The sequence below is a fragment of the Micropterus salmoides genome, unplaced genomic scaffold, assembly GCF_014851395.1.
Source record: "Micropterus salmoides isolate LMB-PRFRI ecotype aquatic unplaced genomic scaffold, ASM1485139v1 Ms_hic_scaffold_9, whole genome shotgun sequence".
Lineage (NCBI taxonomy): Eukaryota > Metazoa > Chordata > Actinopteri > Centrarchiformes > Centrarchidae > Micropterus > Micropterus salmoides.
In genome coordinates this window covers 19,915,969-19,931,098 of record NW_024044681.1, presented here as the reverse complement: position 1 = coordinate 19,931,098, position 15,130 = coordinate 19,915,969, and the positions used below count along the sequence as shown (strand labels likewise).

General features: G+C 39.8%; 1 protein-coding gene across 1 annotated transcript; it reads right to left on the bottom strand.

Annotated features, from left to right (window-relative positions):
* Positions 1–3,861: 3,861 nt before the first annotated feature.
* Positions 3,862–14,754, bottom strand: LOC119894904 (prenylcysteine oxidase-like). The gene is made up of 7 exons (XM_038707616.1): positions 14,385–14,754; positions 13,003–13,209; positions 12,297–12,471; positions 11,355–11,566; positions 10,906–11,046; positions 9,909–10,320; positions 3,862–8,304 (listed from the first exon to the last, which is right to left on the bottom strand). The coding sequence occupies exons 1-7, from the start codon at positions 14,491–14,493 to the stop codon at positions 8,055–8,057; spliced, it is 1,506 nt and encodes a 501-aa protein (XP_038563544.1). The 5' UTR covers positions 14,494–14,754; the 3' UTR covers positions 3,862–8,054.
* Between the last annotated feature and the right edge of the window lie 376 nt (positions 14,755–15,130).

The following is a 15,130-nucleotide window of genomic DNA, read 5'->3' as shown; positions in this document are numbered from 1 at the left end:
TAATATTGTAGTAGTAGTAGTCTCACCTTTAATCGATATGGACTTTATACGTTGTCAGGGACAGCGACAGGGTTTTAGTCAACTTCTGCTTCAGAAAATTTAGACCAAACACCATAAAAAAAGTCTCAAAAACTTGCATTTGTCATATTTTATTGCGTTTGCTATTTCAGTTATGTTTTCTGTACATTTTATTTCCCTACATGAAGGCATAAATGCCTTTACAACGCCTTTTCAATTCAGTTTGATTAAAAAAACTTCACATTATTATAGACAATTATCTTGAGGGTTTGGGGCTCACATACAACAAAAAACATCCACCCAGTAATAATTAGTCATTTAGCTGACTGTTTTATCCAGAGCAACCTGCAGTTACTATATATGTCAGAGGTTGCACACCTCTGGAGTAACTAGGGGTTAAGTGTCTTGCTCAGGGACACATTGGTGAATATTGCGGTTGGAATCAAACACTCACCACTCACCAGAGGCATGTGTCTTATCCACTGCACCATCACCACCCCAACAAAAGACTCAGATAAAAGTATGTTAAAACTAAATTACAACACAACCAATTCCATAAATACATAAGCGCATGTGTGCAACTGCATTATAAAGTAGTGTCTATTTTCCTTGTTTAAATGGATGTTGCAGTGGGAATTAAATAATTTTTATAAGTTGGATTTTTAGCCAGAGGTACTCTGAAGCTGTGGCCTGATAGGAGCTGAAAGGATTGATAAATGGGGTGTGAAGGGTCCTCAGTGATGGAGTCTGCCTTTCTTTTAAAGGTAAAGGTCTGAAAGTTGGATTTCAGTAGTGCCTGTGGTTTTTGTTGCAGGTTTGAAGATTCTTGTGAGTTTTTTCTTGCTTTTCCATGTGAAGAAGTTGTTCCAAGATGCAATGTTAAAGTGAGAACTGATGCAATAAGTGACTGTTGCTAAAATGTCCCGTCTGACATAAATACAATTCAGGTGATGAAATATAAAATAACTATTTGTTGATTTCACTTCAAACTCGTAAAGGTACCCTGTGGAGTTTTTTTATTTACTCAGGCACCTCGTTTTGATAAGGAAGAACAATTGATGGAATGAAGAAGTGGATATCTCTGGTTATGCTGCATCGCTTTTGATCCTTTTTTTACTGTCCATCAAGAGTCTGACAATGTTATAGGAGTGTAATATAAATCTGTGGAGTACACTCATTTAATTCATTACAGGCGTGTCAGTGTCACATTCAGCCTAATTGTGAAGCTGTCAAGTACACACACTTATTTTCTGAATGAGAAAATGTTATAATCCAATCTCCTACCTGTAGCCTGAACTGAACCTGTTTCCCTAAGACAAAATGACAATTACAAGGTTACAAGGTAGATTTATTTGTCATTTCACTACACAGGGTTGTATAATGACATGAAGTTTGTAGTTTCTTTTATCCATCTCACATAGAGCAAAGCTTACATACAAAAATGATGCAATTATATGCAGAAATCAAACTGTATTTACATGATGAGGGCTGAGGATGAGTCTCACAGCTTTAGGGAAGAAGCTGCTCTGGAGTCTGGTGGTACGACAGCAGATACTTCTCTATCTATTGCCACACAGCAAAAATAACTAAATTTTAACCTAAACTAAATCTCTAAACCTAACCCAGACCCAGTGACCTGGAATTCATTTGGTCAAATAGATTACCAAAAAACACATCCTCACTTAAATTTTTCTTTTTTTGTAACTTTGCAAGCAGCACACATACAACAACCCCAAAGGATGCACTCACTTCACTCACATCAATTACTATTAACTATTTTTCTTTCTTCCCCTTTTTTTTATTACTTATTTGTGATTAATTGCTGTCTTTTATTTCCTTTGTAATTCTTATTGTACGGTGTAATTATAATAACAATGGTTATGTAGAATGAATGTAGCAATAACAATCAATCAAATTTGGAATGCTTTTTTGTTATGTTCTATTATATCATTATTATTATTGGAATATTATACATGTATTTTAGTGTCTGCCAGTTTTTCTGCATGTCCCATCTTATCCCGCCCTTTCCTCCTTTCCCCCATACACATGCAATAAATCACATAAACAAATGTCAAAAGATTAAACAGACTTCCCCAAACATATGGTTATTACATTAATTTAAATCACAGTAACTGATGTTACATGATGCTACTGAGCATGTTAGTACTGCTTAAATGATTTTGACTATACTTTCATCCTTGATTTCTTTGTTTTATGTATGTATCATGTTGTGTGGTCATTTTTCAGTGTTTTGTTTTTCCCCCGGTATAACAATGAAGATTATTAATCCATAATATGTCACATTTTCTCCCACCGGTGGGAAAACTCTGAAAAGTAAATGCAACTGCCTGATTCCCATAAACTGGCTAACGTAATAAAAGCCTCCATTGAGCTCTGTACAAAAGAGATTCTCTAGGGGGGTGTATAAGCAGCTGTTCCAGGCAGCCCCCGCCCGCCCTTCACTGGAAAGAGAAACTATGACTCTAGTCATGACTATTGCCAAGTTTGACAAAGACAACAAATAAATTGAATTCATTCATTGAAAACAATTGTTGTGATCTTAGTTGAGGCTTTTAGAGGAATAAAGTTAAGAGAGACAGATGCGGAAACATCATTGTTCTCTCTGTACCACTATTACTCAGCAGAAATACATGAAAGAGTCTGAAAGCTACCTTGTTTTGGGCCAGACAGTCACAGCAGAGCCAGTGAACATCACAAGATACAGGGGAACTTTCAGAGTGACCTACCACCTCCATCCTGTAGCTGACAGAGAGCCAGAAGCTGGATCGTCCTCTAAAACTTTCATCAGATGGCAAGACACTCCAAACATTGTTTTTATCCTTCTTTAAACTAGTGGAAAGCTCAAAAATGCCCAAAATACACATTTAGATGTTTATTTTAGTATGCTTTGTCTATTTGCGTCTGTAGATTGCTCCTAAATTCACCAAAACTGCATGTTTACTTGTACTACAAAAAATAATTGTCTTAAAGTAAGTAATCAACTGGGGGAGTTTCACGGTGATAGCTATTTGGGCAGTTTTTACCCTGTTCACCAAAAAAAAAAGTTTTCTCTCTACTTCAGCAGCACTTACATACACCATCCTTTCCAGTTTTATTACTATCTATATTCTGAAGGTTTTCACATAGGGGTTTATTCATATATGATTCATTACCTGATCTGTATAACGTTTTATTCCTAAAAAACATGATGAAAATGGATTTTTGTTTAAGGCTGTTGACAGTATAGAACCTGGCTTCATCCAATGATGAGATTTCTGTTCTGGAAATGTATGCAAATGTGCACATATTTAATTAGACAAGGCCTTATTTGCATATTTGAAAAAAAATATTTTTCCCTATTCACATTTATTATCTGTGGAGGGCAGTGTCTTGTGCAGACTCTAGGGTCAGTTGAAGCTGGCAGCAGCAGGAACACAGCAGCACTGCAGGCTTCCACGGCATTTATCTAACTGTCTGTGAGCAGATCACACACATCAAACGGCCTGCAGGATGGGACAAGGATCAGACAGAAGAGATGGGATGAGTTATGGAGTGTGTGTGTGTTAGTATGTATGAGTTCTGGGGAATTTGTGAGCTTCTAGTGAAACGAGACTTCTAGTGAAGTCAGTGTACCCTCCTTGGCATCTTGTGTTTTTCCATTCAACAGTATGCTCTAGAGTCTAGCTTCATCCTGGTTTATGTTGCAGACTTTCCTTGCATTCATTTTTGTCTTTGTTGCAATTTGTTAAACTGTCTTTACCCCAAATGCACAAGCCTGACAAATCATTGTATCAATTTAACGTATAAAAGTTATATAAATACAAAGCACACAGAAACCCATATTACAAAAAAATAGTCATTGTTTTAGTGATAATCACTAAAAAATTACTATAGGACAGTTCAATGTTGAAATGTATTGTTCCACATTTTATATACACAAATATAGCAGAAAGATTTACAAAAGTAAACTGACACAGTCTGTTTACATGTAAATTATGTAATCCCAACTAACCTTAGTGCTTTTATTCACTGAATGTCTGAATGTATACCTATAAATCAATATAATTATTACTAATTCAAAGTTTTAAAAATGTATTTTTTTAAATGTCGTACAGACTAAGATACTGTGTGAAGGCCCCACATTTGGGTGTGCGGTTTGAAAGTATCAAATACTGATACAAAGTATTAATACATGTCTCAATTGGATCTTTACCAAAAAAACAGATCCACCACATGTTAGACCACATCCTGGACACGCTCTTGTTAGTGCTGCAATATTTGCATCTCTGCTGCTGTTGTGTGCATGGGTTCTTCGTTCACAGAATTCACATCACAAACATTTGTTATTTTACCGTTAAAAACTATTGACTTACTTGATCTAAAACTTGTGTTTAAACATGCATTTGATTAAGCCATTTAACAGAGAGTAGTAAAAAGAAATGCCGCATGTTTGGTTTATTATTGGGTGGCAATTAAAACACACTCAGAACTAGCCTGTTAATAATACATTCACCTCATAAATCATGACATGTTTAATTCAAAACCAGTGCTGAGAAAGTACTTCTGAGAAAATGATAACTTAAAGGCACCTTCTAGTGATTTAGTTCTGCACTTCTATAGTGATGGGGGACTTCCGAAAGACCGATTAAAAACAGAAAAGGTCAAAATAAGAGACATCCTAATGTTTTACTTCAAAACACTCAATCCTACATTTCCCACAATGCAACTCATAAGCGTCTCATAATTGACCCTCTGTCTAGTAAATGCCCAAATCTATGAGCTCCATGAAGACAGTTTTCTGTTACAAACCCAAATAATAGCACAAGAACATGGAAATTAGATTTTGGCTTTTGAGTAAAAGCATAAAATAGATGTAACAAAATAATCTAAAATAAACTTTATAGCATATCTCTGACTTCACTCAGCAAATGGAGCTGGCGCTGATGTGATCCTGTCACCTAAATGCGATACTTTGGTCACGTGACAACAGGCAAACCTCGTCTTGTTTCAAGGACCACCGCCTTCGGTTCCATTCACTGAATGAAGGCCGTGAGACGTGGTTGAAAGCTCTGAAAGCGAGTAAATGCGTCTTTGATTCATATCATCACGGTTATTTTCTCAGACTTAGGGTTGCCTCCTCCAGAGCAACAGACAACATTATACAACCACTTTCACTGGGAGCCCCTTTAAAATGTTTCTTTTTTATGTTACTTCAAGACGGTTTAAAAGCGACTTAAACAAAATGAAGTGTCCATAATCTTGTTTCAGCAATAGTTTATCAGGTTATCTGGCTAACTTTGTTGAACTGATGTCAGAAGACTGGGTTTTCACTCAGATAGGTCACTAAACCAGCCTCTCCAAAGTTTAATTTAATTATTAATTTACAGTGAGAATGTTTGCTAGATGAGATTAACATGCTTTTCAGAAATACACAATTTAGTACCTTAAATATGATTTCTGCTGACAGACTTACTTGACTTTTTGTTTGGATTCAAGTAAAAAGAGCACACATGATCCATGTTGCACCAAATTGCATCATGTTTGAGTCTTGCCAAACTGTGTTTTGAATTTTCAGCAGTGTAATTATGTTCTTGCTGCCAGGAAGCCAAGGAGGCGTAAACACAGGGCCCATTATACACGACATCATAGTAAACAGACGAGAGGACACACTTTGTTGTAGGCCTCTAGAATGGTTTTCCTTGAAAGTTTTACATCCTTGATTATGAATAAAGTATCATCCTGGAATTGCTCTTTTTCAAAACTTTAAGGAGGTCCTCTGGAAATACATAATATATTTTATAGCATTTATATTATTGGATTATAAAACAATCTCTCTACAGTGCAGTAAAAGCAGAAATCTGCCTTAAATCTTAGAAGGTGGGTGCCCCATGGTACGGTGAACTTAATTTTGTGTCTTCTACATGGCATAGTTTGTCATCTAGAGGACAGTAATATGACCTCAGGTGATTTTCTTAAGATATGGCTCCTTCTTCAGGTTCAGGACATAAAGACTTCAAATGACTCAACACCAGCAACATCAAAAATTCTCAGATGGTTTCATTTAAATAACTGCTTGAGGTCCAAAGAACTAGCTCCTTGACCAGCCACAACAGTAAAATGCAGCATATTGATGCATCAGTATTATGAATTCAATAGTGTCATACATGTCACCGAGAAAGCAGAACGGGTACTCTTACTTGATCATTTAAGTACATTTTCCTGATAATATTTCTGTACTATTGCTAGCAGGATTTCACTTGAAGGACTTTAAGTTGTAGTGGTGTATTTTTACATTGTTGTATGGGTATTTTTGTTAAGGATCTAAGTACTGCCCAACACTTGACATAAGTGTGCTATATCAGCGATAATCTTTTTGAGACTACGCTTCATCCTGCACTGTTACTCGCAATTTAACTTACTTTTTTTTCACCCCACAGACCTTTCAACTGCATCTCAAAGTCTTCATTGGTAGATTGTGTTTGCTCATTGTCTGTTTAGCAGATTACATCCACAGCAAACACCATCTGATGATGAAGACCGTGCGATACAGCTGAGCAGAGACAAAAAAAGCTAGTATGTGAACCTAGAATGACGCTCACTATGTGTGTACTTGTACTGTGTATTTGTTTTACAGCATATCATAAAAAGAACTATTGCTACAAAGATTTGACTGTTCTATGTACAAAAGCTGCTGCTGAGTGAAAAGCTAGAATAAAAAATAAAATAAAAAAAGCCGGCTGTTCAGGGCCTACGTTGAGACAAGCAGCCTTCATTCCAGCTCCACCACCATCCGGACACAATCATGGGGTTTGAAACAATTTCATCAGATTAAAGGGTTGTTTTCTCATCACATGACACAATCACATTATCCATCAACCAAAGCCCTTTGGAGTCACAAGGTTTCCAGTTGACAAAGTTTTTCTGAACCCAGAGGTCCACTGTTATATAATTAGAAAGGAATAAAACAAGGCATTTCTCATAATCAACCGTTTCTTATCAGATCATCACACCATCTTTCCAGCACTTGCCATTTCTGGAAGTGAATGTCCGTCTTTCGAAGATTACAGTGCTTATTAAAAATGCAGGATCTGAACAAGGCTTAAGAGAAAACACGAAGAAAAGTGTCATCACCACCACCACCAGCAGCAACGCAGATATGTCCTCTGCTTTTTATTCGGCCCAGTGTGAGAGGTTGTTGGCTCCATTCCCCACCAACAAAAAAAAAAAAAATCTTTCTGCTGGATTATGCAGCAAAAGCAGCAGGAAGGAGAGATAATGAAATAGTCTGATGAAAGAGGCAATAGAGCACAGCACCAGTGGTCACTACCATGAGTCACTGAATAATGATTTCATTAATTTACAAATGAGATCTCCTCGGTGCAGTTCACACCAACAGCAAGTCCACTAACCGTCCTAAATGTATAGGCATCAGGACTGCAGTTGTTATGATTATATGACTAAGGCCTGGTTAAATTAGCCACTGCACTGATCTGTCAAATATATCACAGCTCTTTCCAAGTCTCCATAAGTGTCAAATAGTGACCATAGACTGGTACTCATATTAAGTGATCTTTCAAACCACCAGCAACTCTGTTAACAGTCCATTCACTTTCTACTGAGACAGATATTAGCTGGTTGTTGGGTTTTCCCCATTTCCTGGCAATGAAAAGCTGCCTGCAACAGATTTTTTTGGATGAAACTACTAATTAGCATTAGCAATCAATCCCCAACCAATACTGCAAAATGTCTCATATATCTGCAATGTCACTGGCACAGAGACCGAAGCAATCAGCAAAGTCAAACTGGCCTTTGGGCAATAATGCAGGACCAGTCTTTAGTGGCCGAAAAAAAAGAAATAAGTTTTAGACTTGATTTGACTTTGATACTTGTTCTGTTTTTTAGGATAATATCAGATTATAACATGTTTATCATTGATTCAGTGTATCAAAATACACTGAATATTTAGTACCTTAATTCAGACGTTTTGTGGCTTGAAATTCTGCAAGAGATAAACTTGCGGAATCACGCTTTGGCTTTCATAGTTCAGTCTTGATCCTGTGCATCAGATCTTTCTGGTCCACCATGTCCGTCTGTCTGTTCCAGCGGTGGTAAGCCAGGAGAGCAATGTTCTTGGCCGCCACTGAGCTCATCTCCATGGCGCTGCCGGCCAACTCAATGCCATTCAGGTAGTAAAGGTTGGGGTGGAGCTCCACGGGCGGCAGTCCCTGGCTGCTGCCGTAACAAGGGTAGGCCTGCCACTCTGTCACCTGCACTGAGTAGTATGACCTAAGATTCAGGGGTACAGTAAAGGAGGAAAGTTGTTATTGCTTTTAAACATTTCTCATAATGACAGGGCATCGTCATCAAGTGTTCATAGCATGCAATAATAATAATGTGCATGGCTGCTCTATACATGGAGCAGACTGAAAGATCTCAACAGCTGTTCCATGGATAGCAGTGAAATGTTGAACAGACAGATGGATTGCCATGACATTTTGCACATTTATGCCTCCCTTGGGATGAACTGTAACAACTGTTGACCCTTTAACAAAATGACTATATTTTGGTTAATGACCGTTTTGTGCTAATTACCAAATATTAGCATCTTAACACCTGTGAACATGGTTAATTACTTTTTTACATTAAATGATTACTTTCTAAAAATCAGCATTTTAGCATGTTGACATTGGCATTTAGCTCAAAGCAATGTCCTCACAGAGCAGCAGATCATTTTACTTCTTATCTAAAAAAAAAAAAAAAAAAAAAAAAAATCAGCAGACTGGATGTAGAGGAATTGTTTTAGTTGGGCAGTACTAAAGCTGAATCGATTGGTTTGTTAACTGATTGATTTGACAATTGACAAACGTTAATCTGCAACTATTTTGTAATTTTCTAAACAAAAACACAAAAAACTCACTAGCTCCAGCTAATAATCTCAGCAAAAAAAGAAACGTCCCTTTTTCAGGACACTTAATTCTGTAAACATCAAATAACTTCATTGTAAAGGTTGTAAACAATGTTTTTCATGCTTCTTCAATAAACCAAAAACAATCAATGAACACACACCTGTGGAACAGTCATTCAGACACTAATAGCGTATAGACGGTAGCGAATTAAGGTCACAGTTATAAAAACCTTCGCTGGACCAGACAGGACTGGCAAAAAGTGCTCTTGACTGACGCCGTTTTGGCTCAGCAGGGGTGATGGTCAGACTAATGCTGTACCCTTGAGGGCTAGGGCCACTCCTCCCCGAAATGTCCGGGAATTTGCATGTTCCTTGGAGGAAGAGTGGGATTACATCTCACAGCAAAAACTGGAAAATCTGGTGCAGTTAGTAAGGAGGAGATGCACTGCAGTACTTTATGCAGCCGAAGTTGAAAGTGAGAGGACCTTTTTTGCGGAGTTTATTTGTGAGTTTTTTGATCATATAAGTTATTTGAAAATCATTAGAGTTTGGACAGTTGGTCAAACAAAACAAACAATTTGAATAGGTCAACTTGGGCTTTTGGAAATTATGATGGACATTTTAAGTATTTCCTGGATCAAACAAATAATTGTCAAGAGATTCTTCAAATTCTGAAAACAATAGTTATAGCTGCACTAGTCAATCATTTTCAGAGCTTAGAAAAGCGAGCTTGTGACTGGGAGCACTTGCCCCTCCCTCGTTATCACCCTTCAGCAAGTCCCTTAACTCCAACTGCTACAATGGAGCTGCTCAGTGGCCGGCAGATCAGACTGTGGTTGTACTGGGCAGCTTCCCAGCCTGAATGTGTGAAACTATGCAAATGTGATCAGAGTATTCCTGCAACAGAGAGGCTTCCTCTCAGTGAAACTTCCCTCAAGAAATAAAAGGTAAGAAAATATCATGACTACTTAAAGAAATGGATGACCTGAAGAGTGTCTTGAGCTGAGTCTTGTCCAGAGGTTGCGGCGAGAACACTTTATAGACTCCGGCCTCTTGTGGCTGCTTACGGCGAAAGCCCGCAGAGATGTTGACGGGACAAACACTAGCCACGCTGTTGAAAAACACATCGGGAGCCTCAGTTGTCAAGACGCTGGCAAAGGGAAACAGGCGGGGGTCCGGGAAACCAAAGAAGGAAGTGTTGAGGTAACCGTGGACAATGGTTGCTACAGTGCTGTGATAGTCGCCAGGGAGCTGGTCAAGGGGAGGAGTGAAACCCTGGAACTGGACTCCAGACCCGACACTGGCCTGGAGCGGCGTCGCCAACACTACAATGTCATACACCTCTGATCCCGTCCCTTCTGCTGTGGTGAAGCTCAGCTGGTACTGTGGCGCCTCCCCTGTAGGGAAAACACACAAAATGAATATCAACAGCAAAGTACATGATTCAATTACAAATTCATCAGTTCACTGGCGTTTACTGGAATCTGGAAACATACAGCACGTTTTTCATGTCTCAAGATGTCAGTACTAACAGGCAAGTGTTGACACACAGGAATGACAAATATGCATTTCTGTGACAGACAAAGTTTTGGTGGAATGACATTCACCAAAAGGTCCCCAGGAAGAATTAAGAGGAATCACTTTTTTGAAATTGCAACATGTGAAATTGCGTACTAGAAATGTTCAGATATTCAGTTGTTATGAAAGTCAAATAATCATGGTCTTTCTTTACTTCACTACATGTGAGGCCTCAGTAGTGTCACTTTTTAGTATATATATTTTTTAGTGTATGTAGCATGTTCAGGTTGCGTGAAGCCCCAGGGTACAAATTGTTAAGTTCCCACTGTGGGCCATCTCTGAGGACTGCATTACTGTTACTTCATGAGGCACACAAACTAAAAAATCTTTATAAAACGAAATAAAAATTAAAATGAATTAGTCACTTGATGTGGTCCCATTCAGCCAACATCAGGGTTGAGTACCTGAGTAGACTGGTGAGATGGCGTTGACTTGTGCTTGCAGCACGTTAGCGTTAGCCATCTTCAGCAGGCCTGAACACACCAGCTTGTTGCCTCCTTCCACCGCCCACAGGTTGTTCTGGGCACCAGCTAAAGACACAGCACCTATAACACACACACATACATGCGCGCACGCACGCTTAGTCACAACAGACAGTACCAAGCGCTATACACCAATTATCAGCTGCCCACACACTTTCCTGTACTCTCACTCTCAAAGGCCACCCATCCTCTCACCTCGCTTTCCTCTATTCTATTCTCAACTTCCCACCCCTCCGTCTCCTGTATCTGTTCTTTTCCTTTCCTCTCTCTCGACCTACATCAGCAGGGACGTAGATGTTCAGCTCCATGGCCTCCCCTTCGTCCCTGTCTCTTTCCCTCTTCTACTGCTCATTTCTTCACACTCATCTGACCTACAAAGGCAGGGATGCTGACGTTCTGTCCATAGTTGACCCTCATGATGGGCGCGATGACCTCGTCGATGAAGCGCTGCGACACACCCAGCTCCAGCAGCGAATCCGAAAGCGGCCTTCGGGTCATGTTGATGAAGCCACTCCCCCCGAGAGAGTCCAACAGCTCCTCCACCGAGCTGAAGGCGTAGCCGTGGGCCTGGTACTTGTAGATCCTATATTATACATGCGCACACACACCAAATTGTTTATATAGTAGTCAATGAGTAGATAGATTTATAAATGGACATCCTATATGAATCTTTTCCCTCATTCCTATCTGAAAGTTGGAATTACCACAAACTTTTATCGTACGTGACAAAAAACAGACTGAGGGATAAACAGCTTCACTGTTGTTGAATTAAAGAGGAGGCAAGAAAGAAATTTATGCAGAGATAAATCATTTCCTGAGGGAGGAAATAGAGGCAGAGTGTGAGAGAGTCAAGATGACATCCCTGCAGCAAAGGTTTTGATTTGTCGGCGTGATGTGTGATTTTGCGCACCCACTGATATCTGAAACAGGACGGGCTGAACGTAAATATATACTCTCTTGTTTTATACTGTGTTATTTTGTTGCTGGAGGATGAAGAGAGCTGCATTTTCAGAGACCTACTTAGATCAGCTCCATGTCTTCTTCGTTATCAAGTGACACCAGAAACAGACAGGAGAAAATATGAAGCAGACCAGGCAGACCAGTCATGTACAGTTTTGAAGAGGTGCAGGCATACGTAAACTAAAGTGGGGTCCCTCCACACACCCTACAGACACATGTCAGACACCTACAACAACCGCTTCTGCACAGGAACATAAATCAGGGTACAGCTGCACCACAGTTACATCCTGTCCCAGCATGCCAAGCAGCTGCAATGACACTAATCAAACAGGGCATGAACATATCTGGCTCACCTCATGAATTTCTCCATAATTTCCTCTACCCACATCTGCAGGCGTATGAAGCTGATGCCATAGCGCCACCACAGGCGGAAGAGGTCCAGCAGGTACCAGTCTGTTTCCTCCAGAATCACCTCCTCGCCGTTAAACACCGCCGTCTTACCTGCAATGCTGCGACGATACTTTAAACCTTGAGGGGCGCACACACAATGACAGAGGACCAACGCACACCCACAGACAAACACACGGGGAGGAATTTAATATTGAGGACGTTTTGAATGATGTTGTTTCTAAAAGTAGTCAATTTAAAATGTGTCTGTCCATTTTTAGTCATGAAATCAAAAGGCGTAATGGACAGAAAATGTTCAAATAACAATAAGTCTACATGTGTATTGCATTGATTAACTTATTTTTCTTTGAAACTTCCTGGACATTAATATATACCTACAATGTAAGAACCTCAAAATTCCACCAGGAAACACATTTTTTTTAGCTTTTAACCCTGAACAGATGTTTGTAGGTTCCACTTTGAATCATCTCTATTGCCGTTTTGTTTTTGAAGCCCAGCTCTTATTTTAACTCACTTTCGCCTATTTAATATGGAACCATGCAGCCTTTCTGTTCAAAAATAATTAGAAAAATGACAGACAGAGACCTTCGCAGTCACATACACTTATTGTCCTCTTGGCCTTTTAAACCGCGTGTGTGTGCGTGAACCAACCGAGTTGTTTGACAAACTCCTGCATGTGGAGGTTGAGGGAGTGAATGATGGATCCTCCAGACTCGTAGTCGTTATGGTTGACGGTTACAGTGGCGAGACGGCCTCCGACGTCGCCCTTTTCAAACACATCCACCTGGACCTCCGGACCAAAGTGCTGCCGCAGGAAGTTAGCCGTGGCGCTGCCTCCTATCCCTGCCCCGACCACCGCTGAGAGAGGAGAACAGAGGATCAGAGCCAACGACAGACAGGAAAGAGTGAAATCAGAGTGTGGAAGTTAAATGTGTATTTTAAGATGCAGCATCTGGGTGTTTGTTGTGACACGGTCTCACTATAAACACGTATGGGTCTCGAACGGATAAAGGAATAAACAAATCATTATTGAGCAATTAAAAAGTAATAAAAGTTTCCTGTTATTTGGCAGCTGTTCGTGGTCAGTGGTCATAATACCTACAGCTGGACAAGAGGAATGTGGGTGAGAAACAATGGTGCCTTTGAAGGGAGCGTTAGGGCAACTTTGAAGTGGGAAGTAGGCAGAGCCGCTGTTCTGTGAGTATTTTTTACCACTGGAAATTTCCATTGCAGGGTTTATGTTTAACAGTACCCTTAATATTAGTCAATACAGAATCAAGGGAGCCTCCTCAATCAAGCTAACTTCACTGGTACAGGCAACAGACTGTGATGGGTTAAATTCATATTCTGCCATTTTTTGATTTTCGACTTTTACTTTACTAGTTAAAGTACTTGAAATTACAACTTATAATATTTAAGTACATTTCCTTTGCTTCGGCTTCTCAAACATGAGATTTGCTACTTCTATCTGTTGTGTATCATTGTGTAGTGAATATCTTGGACAAGATAATGAAAATCATTATTAGCTGCAGCCTTAGTCCCAAGTTCTATTGCACATGTAATTTTTAACCATACCTTGAAAACTGTACGGCCCTTTGGTTGCTTTAGGAGTTGGCCTGATTTTAAGTTGCTACACAAACAGTCTTCCATCTTAAATGATGGCGCACCAAAAAAAAAAAAAAAGCAGCAGCTCAAAGTAGTTGCCAAATTAAGGGTGAGAGGAAAGAGAAGGGGTTGGACTGTGCTGACTTTAAAAACACAATCCCTTTATTACAGCCTAGTAGGGTCAACTTAAAAGATAAAAATAAATAAATTACATCACATTCAACTTAAAAAATGTTAGCCACATGCCATCTGCAGATGTAACGTTTGCTAACCTATCAGCTAATTTAATGTCTGCTCATTGAACCAGGATGCAGCTAATGACCTGTATTATTATCTCTGCCAGACCAGCTTGTAACCCCCTGACTGCGGGCTAACGTTAGCTAAATTAAACGTTGGGCTGTGATGTTGTAACACGCTGCTTTTCTTGCCTATTTTAGACGGCGGAGCTCCGTCGACATGAGCGGACCCAGCCGGGTCTCCGACAGACTGCCAGGCTGACAGCACGACGACGAGCAACGGGAGCAGAGAGCCGCCCATAGCGGCAGCAGAGCAGAGATCACCGGGAGGAGAGGAGGCGAGCTGGTTAGCCGGAGCTAGCTAGGTTAGCGCCTCTCTTTCTATTTTCTTTACACGGACAGTTTTTGAGAACTAAGCAATTTACATGTCGGTTGACTAACGTTAAACCGATAAAGTAACGTTTTAAATTGGATTTGAGATACAGCATCAAAAGATGGCTTTTGATGATCACGATGATGCAGATCACTTTACCAATGAACGGTTGTTCACCTGCAACGTCACGTGATCTGAAAACTTGGACAGATACGTTCACGTGCTGTCGGAATAATCAGTAAGAAAAACACGACATTGTAATTTGTAATATGTGAGGTTGTTACCGTTCATTTCTGTCAATGTACAATTATTTTATTATATTAACACTGCTAACAAGTCGGGTAAGGCAGTATTTCAGTGGTTTTACGGAATGTAGCCTACTTGTGCAGCAGCAACAAATCTGGAACAAAATCAACAATCACAGAGCTGTGAAGAAGGTAGCAGAAGCACGAAAATAACAAATTAATAACAAGTCAATAACGTGGGGCAGGCTGCACGCTCCGCTGCTGAAACGCCTCTGAGATGCTTCCAGTGGACTTTGACGCCGGAATGAGGACGCATCAAA

Coding starts and splice junctions, on each gene's coding strand:
- LOC119894904 (XM_038707616.1), bottom strand. CDS start 14,493: ATGGGCGGCTCTCTGCTCCCGTTGCTCGTCGTCGTGCTGTCAGCCTGG. Junction 13,210..14,384: donor AGCTCCGCCGTCTAAAATAG/GCAAGAAAAGCA, acceptor CTCCTCTCTCAG/CGGTGGTCGGGGCAGGGATA. Junction 11,047..11,354: donor CAGCATCCCTGCCTTTGTAG/GTCAGATGAGTG, acceptor TGTGTGTTATAG/GTGCTGTGTCTTTAGCTGGT.